The 12438-nt window shown below is 35.3% G+C and overlaps 2 protein-coding genes and 1 long non-coding RNA gene across 3 annotated transcripts; 2 read left to right on the forward strand and 1 right to left on the reverse strand.

Annotated features, from left to right (window-relative positions):
- The first annotated feature begins 429 nt into the window (after window positions 1-429).
- On the forward strand, window positions 430-1879 carry LOC103402167 (serine/threonine-protein kinase BSK1-like). Its single transcript, XM_029101863.2, has 4 exons — window positions 430-554; window positions 782-823; window positions 989-1122; window positions 1496-1879. The coding sequence occupies exons 2-4, from the start codon at window positions 796-798 to the stop codon at window positions 1577-1579; spliced, it is 246 nt and encodes an 81-aa protein (XP_028957696.1). The 5' UTR covers window positions 430-554; window positions 782-795; the 3' UTR covers window positions 1580-1879.
- Window positions 1880-5081: 3202 nt separating this feature from the next.
- On the reverse strand, window positions 5082-6459 carry LOC139196338 (uncharacterized). Its single transcript, XR_011581158.1, has 2 exons — window positions 5999-6459; window positions 5082-5883 (listed from the first exon to the last, which is right to left on the reverse strand). It is a non-coding gene; the product is annotated as an uncharacterized lncRNA (long non-coding RNA).
- Window positions 6460-8983: 2524 nt separating this feature from the next.
- Window positions 8984-12438, forward strand: LOC139196004 (uncharacterized). Its single transcript, XM_070821665.1, has 2 exons — window positions 8984-9011; window positions 11975-12438. Exons 1-2 carry the CDS (start codon window positions 8984-8986, stop codon window positions 12436-12438), a joined length of 492 nt encoding a protein of 163 aa, XP_070677766.1.

Raw genomic sequence — 12438 nt, forward strand, 5'->3', positions numbered from 1 at the left:
ATATGAAAATTTCAAGAAGGAGAGGAGGAAAAACTCAAAGTTTATTATTCTTCAGTTGGATAATGTTAAAGAATATTTTTTTAATAAAATTAAATCAGACTTTAGATTTTAATTTTGAAAGATTGATTTGTTTATAAAATAAGATGTTAAATTTAGTTTTAAGATGAATGGGGTTGGAATTGAAAAGAAACAGAGACCTCTTGTTTCAATTATTGGTGAAAAGAATTTAAAAATTATTTAAAAATTTTGTATAAATTAAAACTCGAAATTTTATATATGCTAAAACTCGGTTCCTCCGACACTGTTTCACGTGAACAGTGAAATGTCGAAAATGCCCTTTGCTTCTTCTCACTCTCACGTTTTGTTGTTTGCATGGTAGAGCAAAATTCCGGTTTTGCCCATCTTTGCCACACTTCACTCATCGTTTAACACTCTGTTTTTGTTCCTTGTTCTCCATCTTTCTTCCGGCTTCCGCTTCTCTCTTTCTTTAGCCTCGCGTGGATCATCGTCGAAGGCTCCGTTCCTTCCTTTTTCTCTTCCTCTGCTCACGGGAGGCAGTTTCTCGAAATTTTCAATTTCAACTTCCAGATTTAAGAATTTCGAATTTGATTTTTCATACTCTGATTATTTTTTGCAAAGGTTGTATTAGTTTTTCATCATCTGGAAATTTGGGGGTTTCTTACGGCACAATGTTATCAAATTCGATTTTTCTAATTTTTGAATCTGGGGTTTTGCAGGGGGTGCTAATATACTGATTTTGTGGAATTTTTCTTCTTTGCAGGGGTTTTCTGGCTGATGAAATACCTTTGCCATCACTCTCCAGGTATGATTATGTTTATGTTTTTTTCTATTTTCAATTTATGTACACTGGCTTTTGAAGGTATATAAACTTAAATTGGTATTACTTGACAAGTGACCCCTGAAATTTATTTGCCTATAGCTATTCAAAGTGCTTCATGTATAAATTCATCTCACACTTTCTTGACAGGGGAGAATCAGACCATTGAGTGGGTTATGCGACCAAGAGTTGCTCTGAACATTGCTGAAGCATTGGATTACTGCAGTAGTGAAGGCCACCCATTGTACCATGACTTAAATTCTTATATGGTTCTCTTTGATGAGGTGATGTCTCCAATTTCCTTTCCCAAATTTGTTTATTTTTATTATAATTATTATTTATTATACTATTTTTATACACCTTGCTGAGGGATTATTTATTATACAATTTTTTAAACACGGGATAAACTGAATTCTGACCAAGTCAATGAGTAAACTTATATGAATAAGGAGTTATATTGTATAATCTGATGAATAATTAATAATATATGTATATGTTATGTTATAAATTCTATGTACTGCAAATCTATCACTAAGTCTAAATTCTCAGTGCAATTAATAATATATGTATATGTTATAAATTTATATGTGTATGTTATAAAATAGATGGCATGAATGATATATGTATATGTTATAAATTTATATTTACATTGTCTAGATGAGGCTGAACCAAAGTGTAAGGCAAAACGTTGGCTTCACTGGAAGAAAGAAAAAAAATCTGCAAAAGGGGCAACTGAAGTGATGGAAATTGGAGACAAAATGAGAAATTGGATGCTTTTTATCACAATGGACAAGTCGTTACAAACTAATCATACTGGTACTAGAAATTTAATTTGTATTTTAGAATTGGCATTTTTCTTGATGTTCACCTGCTTGGAAAGGTTTTTGAAATTTTATTTTAGAATTAGTGTTCTTTTTTATTTAGAACAAAGAACAATAATTTCCTTCTTACATTCCACATGTATGGAAATATAGTATTGCCTATTGTTAATGAACAATGAGACATCAATCACATGTGCGTACATGGTATTTCCGATTAGAACTTCTGACATGTGTGATATAATTTTAAAACCCGTAGCAACGCTCGGGCACCAATCGCTAGTATAATACTAAATTTACCCAAAAAAAGGAAATATAATATTAAATTATTTAGAAAGGATGAAAGAGTGGGGATATGCCTATGCCTATATGCTAGGCTTATGGTGCCTCTGCCTCTGAGGAATAGTTGTGATCTTTAATTTGGATAAAATTTGAAAAATTTCATCTATCTCTTCTTTCAAAATGTCTGCAATGTAGCGAATGGTTATGTCAAAGTTAATTCAAATATAGACACATTATGTAAGGCCATCTCTAACCGAAGGGTCCAGAGGATCGAAAAACTCTTGAAAATTGTCTTTAACCGAGGGTTAGGTCAGAGGGCTTGTGGGCCCCACGGAATCTGAAAAGGCCAAAGGGCTAGCCCAATCCAGCCAACCTTGGGCTGGCCAGAAATGTGAGCATTCTTGTCGGATATGACCGACAGGAATGGTAGGCCAAATTTTCAAATGTAACAGCTAACTGACGTCAACTAGCTGTTATTTTTTAATTTTTTTTTACAGTTTTATTTATATTTCTTTTATTTACAAATTTCTTTCCTATAACTTCCATTTTTAAATTCTATTTTTTTCTACAACTTCCTATAACTTCTATTTTACAAAGTTTGTTTCATATTTTTTTTTTTAAATTCTATTTTTTTCCTATAACTTCTATTTTACAAAATTTGTTTCATATTTTTTTTAAATTCCATTTTTTTTCCTATAACTTCTATTTTACAAAATTTGTGTCATATTTTTTTTAAATTCCATTTTTATCCAACGGCTAACTGACGTCACTTAGCCGTTGGATTTGAATTCAAGTTGTAATTTTTAAATAATAAATTATGTTTGGCCCTATGACCCTTTGTCCCTCGGTTGGAGACGGTTTTTTGTGACAGAGCTAAAACAAGCCCTATGGCTTTTTGGTCATCGGTTAGAGATGGAGGCAAATATGACATTATACTGTTCATTAAAATATTAATTTGTTGGAGGGCTGGAGGGCTAAAACAAACCATCTGGCCGGCCTTCGGTTGGAGATGGCCTAAGTATGAATTAATTTATCTCCACCAATGTCCTATTCACTTGCCCTCTGATGATGTCTTATTAATTAGACAGGAAAGGCCTCGAGATTGGATTGAAATGAATATCATGTATTATGAAGATAGATGATAATTATTTTTCATTTTGAGAGGATTAGACATAAAAAAAATTTTCTCTTTTAATTCTCTTATTTAGAAAAGGATAGTAATGAATAAGTTTTCTTTTTCGGTAATTCATCTACTACCTTCATGTTGACCACAAAATTTTCATTTCTTCTTTCAACATCTATTAAAAATAGTGGCATATCCATCTAATCCAATCTTCTACACCAAACAGGCTCAAAATGTGATCCTATCGAATGTACTTTATGCACTTCTATTGTCCCAAAAAACATACAAGCTCTAATCAGATAGTCTTTATCGAAATTTTTATTCTAGATAACTAATTACTTCTCCATATTTGTAATGTCGATTGAACAATTGTAGGTCATTCTGGCTCCAATATTCAAATACTAACGTGATCATTTTCATAACCTACCGACACGGACACTTGCATTGCAGATTCAAACATCAGTCAAAAGTGAAAAGCCAGCAGGGACCCCTCTTTGTATTAAGTTTTAACCAAACCACTTTGAATCTTCCTCCACCACAATCCAAAGTAAAATGTAACAGTCACTACTTTTGACCCTAGGGACTTCACTTTGAGAATCATCAGTTTTACGAGAGCAACTTTGTATGAACAAGATTTACAATTGTATAAGTCTGATTCATCGCGGTTGTAACATTTTTTTATTTAATATATTGTTATGTGACGAAAATTTGTACATTATAAGGTATTACAGGACTAGAACACCACATGAAAGTGAACTCACTCTCAAGTCCTTGTACAGTTCTGTTGTTCAAGGAGGCAGATTCTATACCCTCCCACTTCCCGTGCTCTCATGTTTGTGTGATCACGGTTAAACCACGTCAACATTTTATATTACTATTTATTTTTGTCTTATTATCTCTATAAAAAAATATAAAATGTTGACGTGGTTTAACCGTGACCACACAAAACAGGAGGGCACGGGAAGTGGGAGGGCAGAGAATCTGCCTCTGTTGTTCATAGGTCTTGGTCTCGGAAAAGAATCCCCTCCGGTTCCGTTATGTGGAAATCTTAGGAATTCTTACATCTTAACCGTTCATCGTGTATCGTGCGATCATAAATTATTTAACTTTTATTATTTTAAATTAAACATAAATAGTACCTAACAAAAACTGGCCGCATAATACACGATGAAGTGCTGAGATATGAGAATTCTTGGTATCCCCACATAATGGATCCGGAGGGGATCCTTTTCCCTTAGTCTCACATCTCTCCCAGTGTGGCAGTTTGAATTTAATGCAAGATGTGATATGGCTTAACCAACTTATAACTTTCATGAATTAGTTTGTCAACTTATCCTACCCCCCCTCCAAATCGCAGTCCAAGTTAGACTTTAATATATATGTATATATATATAAGGTAGTTATATTCATACTTTTCTTTTTACCTTTCAAACATCTCTATTAATATCTTTTCATTAATCTTCTTATTTTAGTTAATTCGATGATCAAAATTTAAAAAAAATATAAAAAGTAAAAATAAATATGTAAATAGCACTGCTTTATTTATTTTCATGGTGTTTCATGGGTGACTTTTTTCGGTTACACTTTGGTCTACTTTAATAAATGAGATATATAACAAAACTTAAAATTAAATTAATTAACAAAAAATAAAAGTCAAATTAAAAGTGGATTATTCTCCCCGTGTTTGAAAAAATGTGCAAACTAAGAAATGTGAGTCTTAGTTTCTTTCATCACCAAGTGAGACTTCTTGTTTGAAAACTCATCCTCCTCCCCTCTTTTCCTCATCACCTCCCCCACCCCCACCCCCCAGCTGCACCAACCAGAAGCAAAAACACAGAAGAGAGAGAGAGAGAGAGAGAGGATGAGATGATGACATGTCAGCCTATAATATTTAACAGGATCACGCACGTCCATCATCACTCACTCACTTCTTGTCAAAATATTTTGAGTTTGCGTTCACTCAATCTCCAGTACTGCATTACTGTTACTAGCTAGCTACCTCTATGATCACAGCAAATACTTTTGGATGGGACAATTTCATCTCATTGGATTGAATATAATTACAACATATATAACTTTACTTCCATTACATGTGAAAATTACATGCAGAATTCAATTTAAAAAAAAAAAGCAGGATTAATTCCACAAAAATCGCAGAGAATATGAATTAATGTTTGATTTTCTTTTTCCCCCTTACAAAATTCCCATCAACATTAACTTGCCAAGCTATTTTATGCTTGCTTCTCATAAAATTAGACTGCATAAACAAAAAACAAAAAAACAAAAAAAACAAAAACTGTGAATATATATTCATCAACCCCATCTACATTACCCATCACCAATATTAGTTCTCTGAGTTGAAGAAGATATGTGAGCAGCAGCAGCCACATCTACCTTTTTTCTGTAGAAATATATCTCTATATCTTCTTCAAGGTGAGAGCTGCGAGGAGCTTTGTAAACCAATTGCATTGTGCTTCCTGGAAGGACCAGACGGTGGGATAGGCCTTGCTTTTGGTAAGAACGCAAAAAAGCTGCCGTCATGCAGTTTCTGATGACCGGATCTGCCGCTAGGCTTCATTACCTTGAAAACTTGACTGCTCCGATGAAGTACTCTAGAGCTTTGAGTGTGGCCGACCAGAAAGATGAGCAGCAATACCGCTACTACAACCAACAGATCATGTTTCTTTCCCATTTCACCAAACAAGTGAAATGAAAAAGCCTAGCTATATAGGAAGAAATACAACAAGGAAGAGCAAATCGAGAAAGAGAGATGGGGCCGCGGAGGAAGGGAGGAGGGAGGGGGTGTTTTGTTGTCGTCCAGCCTGAAAAGTGCAAGGAAGTGAGAGATTAGTAATAATGGTGGCACAAACTACAAAGACTGATTCCTTGTACTTTATAGATATTCATAATATTGGGTACATAATGTTCACTATATACCTGAAGCGGTTGAGAGCATTTACTTTTCTATGCACTTGAGATTCTAAACTCTCTCCAGATGTAAATAAGAAATTAAGGAACAAGCTAAGTAGTTTTACGAATAGCTTTTGGGGTATGAATGAATGATTGTGATATGAAATGGTATATAACTGAATCAGTTGATAACATATATATACTTCTGCATGCACTCCGAGATTTTTTGTTCAGTTCGCCCCTCCCCAAATATAAATAAATAAGAACGGAAGAAGCTAAAGTATTTTGGTGAATGGCTTCGGGGTATATATGAAATGGAGGCACAAATACAAAATAATGAGGGAGGGAATGTGGAAACACGAGGAAATAAATGCAGAACTGAGTCATATGCCTTTAGATGGAGATGTTGGCTCTGTACATGAATTTGTGTGTGTGACTACTAAGCAAGGTGAAAAATCAAACAAAGGTAACATGTGTAGTAATAGTGTTTGAACCTTTTTTTATAGATTACTTGAACGGGTCTTTAGGAGGTTTGTTTCCGAGTTACCACCAAAGGTCTGATCTGATGGAACAAAGAGGCCAAAATAAGGGATATATGATGGGAAAGTTTAATGGAAAGAAATTTGGTAGTGAAAAATGGGAGGGTGTAGGATGGTTAGGTGAACGTGTGGGTCTCCATCGCAGTTAATGGCCGACTAACAGTTCTCATGTGTAGATCTTGCCCAAATTGAAAAACTTCTCCTTACTTCAAGCACTAAGGTAGAGTACAAGTATGTTGGAAATTTCAGTAGTTTGAGTAGAAATTTCTTTGTCCCACATTGGTAATTTCTAAAAGATTTTATTACTTTATAAAGCTTTGTTCTTTATAGAAAATGATTTGAGTAATAGACCTAGAGAATAAAAGTGGGCTCACCCTTGGGGTTGGGCTTTGGGGTGCACTAATTAATTGGTAATTAATTATAATTAATATATATGTATAATTAATAATTAATTATCAAAAGATGGACCTTAGATGATCCAAGATGAAGTCTGAAGAGTTCAAAAAGAACACAGAGCAAAGCACCCATCTGGATAAGAAGTCTCCCAACAGACACATCCCATTCTCATATAATATACATCCATCTGTATGGCATTTAGGACACAGAAAATCAATATTCTTCTTCTACAATCACAAACATCATTTCTAAGAGAATCACACAGAAATTCGCTAGAAGTTAAGTTTTCCGGTGCTGGAATTCTAACTTGATCGTTGAATCCTGGTGAAACAGGCGTCCGTAGAACTACAAGCACTGAGTAGGGACGAAATTTATGTTTCAAGGACATTGCGGTACGCAAGCCTCGATCTTCAATTTTTCTGTTTAAAATTATTTTGTTGTTCATACTCTGTTCAATATTTATTCGTATTTATTATTTATTAGCATATATAAGTTTATCACATATTGTTGACATATATCCAACAATGTAGTCTTTTCAACATATGATGTCACAAGTTGCGTTCCCAAAGTCAGTAAGGCTTTTCACTTTAGGTACATATCAAATTTTGTGATAATATGGGGTATGATATATCAATTATCAACTGGTTATGCTAATTAATCAAATAAACGGATTTCATTTGTAGTAGGAGAGATGTAAAGCAAGTTCTAGTTATGTTATGGTCAATCTTCATAGAACGATGGTTTTCCAGAGAAGCAATGCTGATCATTCTGTGTTCATAAAGGAGAAAAGAGGAACTAGGAATTCTCAATGAAAAAGTGCTCTATGAACCAAACGTGAAAGTAGTTTTCCATCAAACTTTAAATCAATGATTTTATCATGCTTTGAAAGAAATTACAAACAACCACTCTTCAATAGGTTTGTTTGTAAAACATTAGAAGTTGAGAGAAATTCTAATTTTTTTTATAAATACGATGAATAACACATATCGAATTAAAGCTCTAAAAATGATTTAAAGAGTCTAAGGAACCCTTGCAAAAGAAAAACAAAACAAGAAATTACAAAAAATTCGGAAAATAATCTTCAGATTTAAAAGTGTTTATAACCTACTAAACTTATTAAAACGCCAAAATAATCTTTTTTTTGCAACAATGTACTTGGTCTTCTCGTCCTTTCAACCAAAAATGGAAGAGGTTAAAATATAAAAAATCACCATCTACCATAGGAATGCTATTCACAAAATTAAGAATAACTTTTCTCATATATTTTTTTAATCTTACGTCACTTAAGTGATATTTGCCCATTAACGCCCGTAGAGTTCATTTTCTGTCAACTGTCAGGCGCGAACGACTAAACTTAACAATGCACACAAACAGAGACCATTCTAAAGTATATAATTGGTTGGGTCCTTCCATTCTTGGAGGGTGGGAAGTGATGATGCATATGCTGGTTATTTTATGTTGGATATAAACCCAATTGGCCACCCATTGGGACTAACCTTCATCGCTTTTGGGATTTGGACAAATGCAGACAGGGTCTCATGTTATGTTCTCAAACAACAAAGGTGTGAATCAAGTGGTCCCACTTGCTGTATAAGAAGAGAGATTTTTTAGTGTGTTGGGAACTTGACTCAGTATACCAAATATTATAATACAAGTGGTTGAATACTCAATTTTTTTTTAACCACTTCTATTATAATACATAGTGTATCGAACCATGTTCTAGATCTGCTAAAACATTTATCATATAAGAACAAGATGTTGGGACTGTAAGAATATAAGCATGAATATGAATCTGTGAACTTAATTACAGGATTAAAGACTAAATAGGAAGTCTTGTTGAGATTGGATTTGTGAATCCATATCGGTGCTGAATTGCTATTTCATAGGAACTGTTTTTCTATATGGATTTTAATAGGGAAATCCTTATGGAATAAGGCTAGGATTATATAGTATATATATGGTGGCCTCTGCTATCACAGTGTGTGCTCAATTCCAGACTAAGACCTATTATTAGTTAAGAGCCTTTGAACACTGAAGAGAGGAGAAGGCGCACTGTGACTTGTTGCAAAGATCAGACATGGCAGCCGGTTCAAGTTCATCTGCAGGTATGGTTTTCTTCATGTATTGTTTGCTGAATTATGGTTATGTGTTTTGATCATTGTGATTCATGTTGCTAGATCTTGGTTGTGACAACCCGTGCTGAATGTATATTATTTTATCCTCAAGAGCGTTGAAGTTATTATTTTGCCCTTGGACGTTGAGTTATGTTGTGTGAAGTGAACTTAGGTTGCGGTCCAATTTATTTTCTTCCTTAGCTTTTGGAACCAATTGGAACTTAGGCTTTATTTTTTTTCTTTTGTTTGGTTGGTAGCCAAATCAGGACCCCCCCCACACACACACACCCATCCCGTTGACCCTCTTCCTTCTCTCCCTCTCGGATTTTCTCCATTGTCCATACAATTGTACGGCCAAACATCTAAACGTCAAAGATCGAATTTGTTGAGGTTGTTTTTGGAATCCTTGCAAGTCCAGGAGTAGAACCATAACTTTAGTTGGATGTGAGAACCTCAGAAACTCAAGATATCAAGGTGCTCCGATGAGGTGCATTGTTCATCTATCGTGATCGCGGTGGTTTCATCAAGTTTTAGGACCCTAGGAAGTCTTAAACTTCTTCACGAAGCTTTTAGAAGAATTTTGGAAGGTTTTGGACGTTGGAACACTCGAATTCATCAAGTTGCAGAGGTGGCTAGATTATCGAGATTTGTTTTGGCAAGATTCTGTTGGTTTTAGGCCTTAAAGTGGTAAGAATGTGTTCTTCTCATCCTAAGCTTCATTTTGGTGCAAATTTCATGATTTTTGGTTGAGAAATGAAGAAGATATTGAAGTTCTAACTTTTTCCAGTTTCCAGCGATGCAGCGGTGGCCGGCGGTGGACTCCAGTAAACCAAGGAAGGAGAAGGAGCATATTCGGTCAATTTTGACGAAATATTCTTAACGCCGTCAGGTAAATATAATGGTATATGCTGATTTTTTACGGAATATTCCCTAAAGCCGTTAGGGATTTCGTTTGGTGTGCCAGGCACGTGCCTGCGCATGGCGGCATGTCTGGCTGTGCCTTGGCCGGCGCGTAAGGGTGCGTGAGTGATCGTAATTTTTTTTTTTTAAATATGGGGATGTTCGTGGGGTTGAGTAGATCACGTTGGTATATTCAAACACCCAAATTGAGCAACGTATAAGAAGTTATTACCTAATTTTGGTTATGTGCTTAAAAATAACGTTAATATAGTTGTTTCGCATATAGGTAAGACCTATCATGAGGAAGAGCTCAGTCAAATGAGACTCGAGGGGTACGACCCTTCTACATATTAGTGAGTGGGCTTTTGGTTTTCAGTATATATATACTTGGTATTTTTCCCATAAAACTTAATTAAATGATTTGATATTTTGAAATTCCATGTCAAATGCTCTATGTTTGAATATGCATTAGTATGGTTATATATATATTGTTGCTTGGCACTACGGACGCTCAGGTAAGCTTCAGGTGAGTATATTAATGGTAGTGAGTATGATTGTGTTGAGATGTATTTATAGCTCATTGTCCTGCACCTCGATGTTAGTGCTCTGCCCGAGGACAGGGCCTACCCTTCATGTGATCGTTCACCTCCCGCATTACACGCTCACCTTGGATCCAAGGCAGGTGCTAGCCTGTCGTACAAACCACATTAGGTGGTTCTGACTCATAGGTGACTTGCGAGACTTTGCACAGCCTTTACGTGATCGTAGCACTTGAGCGTATTTATTTACACCCAGCCTATCGTACATACCACATTAGGTGGTTCCAACTCGTGTGCAGAGAACTAGTTGAGGAGCTATAGACTCAACCGTACATGTCACGTTATATGACTCTGGCTGATATGTTATTTCTCATGAGTTAATTCACCTGAGTTACTTATTCAGTTATTTTGAGATATTTGGCATGGCATACTTATGATTATCGCTATTCTGAGCATGGTTTTGATATAGATATGAATATATTCTATTTTCTGGAAATTATACAGGTTTTATGGCGATGGGTTATTTACTTTTGATAATGAATGGTTTTGAAAAGCTTTGTTTTTGCCCACTCACACTTTTTGTTTTGCGCCCATCCAGGTTTTAGGTAGGAGTGCTCGTTGGTGGCTCACGAGGAATTGACGGTGGTTCTGACAGATCATCATAAATGTAGGACCATCTTTGGTATTGTATAGTTAACATTTGTCCTGCTGGACTGCACCTAGGATACCTACATTATGGTTATGTGCAGTCACACTTATTCTCGTCTTTCACCTTATCTTATCTAGTGTTTTAGTCAGTTGGGTTTTACTAATTTGCATTTCTTTATATCATTATTCTTCTGCATTGCACACATGGTTACGTCACTCTCACGTGATGGCTAGCACGCCTTGATTTTAGGTCGGGGTGTATCATTGGTTCTATGTTTATTTTAACATGTGGTATCAGAGCAAGGTTTATAAGTTTATGAATTCTGCAATCAAAACCGATAGGTTCAAATAGCATGGATGATATTTAAAGAAAATATATATTTTGTTACGGGATTGGGGACTCGAACCCTAGGTCTTCTGGCATAAGGGTTTTCGAAACAAAATAAAAAATAAAAAATTTACCGTTAGATTTTCAAAAAAGCCTATGCGTAAGGGTTTCCTCTCCATTTGGGGCTTTTCGATTAAGATCACCATTCATCAAAACATGCTTCTTGGTAAAGATTACATCAACCAATATGATCGATTTGGATGACTATTCCATCATTGTCTGCTTGATGTTTCGATACAAGGATTGAGTCTCCAGATTCTGTTAAATCTTAAAACTATATGAATTAAATCCGATCGAAACTTCTGCTTAGGGAACTTAGACCATGAATGCTTAAACTTGTATTCATCTGCAATTACTTTGTTATCTGCAAATACTAATGAGTCAGTTTTTCTATGTATGCTTATCAACGATATGTTGCTAAGTCTATATGTATGAATCATTGGTGTGAATTGTGATGTGTAAACTGTAAAGGAAATCAGGAAAAATCAGGAACCTAACTGTGATTTCATCTGTAGCATCTGCAATATCTCTCAAGACCTTGAACTTAGCAAATATTCCAATTCTCGCTAGAGGGAGTAATTACAAGAAATTGAGGAAAGAAATAGGGCTATTATTGACCATCAATGAGTATGATATAGCCATTGATACTCCAAGACCAGTGATCACAAATCAAAGCACTAGAGCAAAAAATGGTGATTATGAAAGATGGACAAGAGCAAACAAAGTTGCACTTTCAATCCTTGAAAGTGGGATGGCTGATATAGTTCGAGGAGGGATTAAAAGACATGAGTTGGTTGCTGAATACCTAAGTGCGATTGAGAAGAAATTCAAGGAATCTGAGAAGGCTGAGATCAGTCAACACATGTCACTCTTGACAACCTACAAAATTGACAATGCTGGTTCAATTAGAGACCACATAATGAAGATGACTGATGCTGCATAA

The sequence above is a fragment of the Malus domestica genome, chromosome 05, assembly GCF_042453785.1.
Source record: "Malus domestica chromosome 05, GDT2T_hap1".
Lineage (NCBI taxonomy): Eukaryota > Viridiplantae > Streptophyta > Magnoliopsida > Rosales > Rosaceae > Malus > Malus domestica.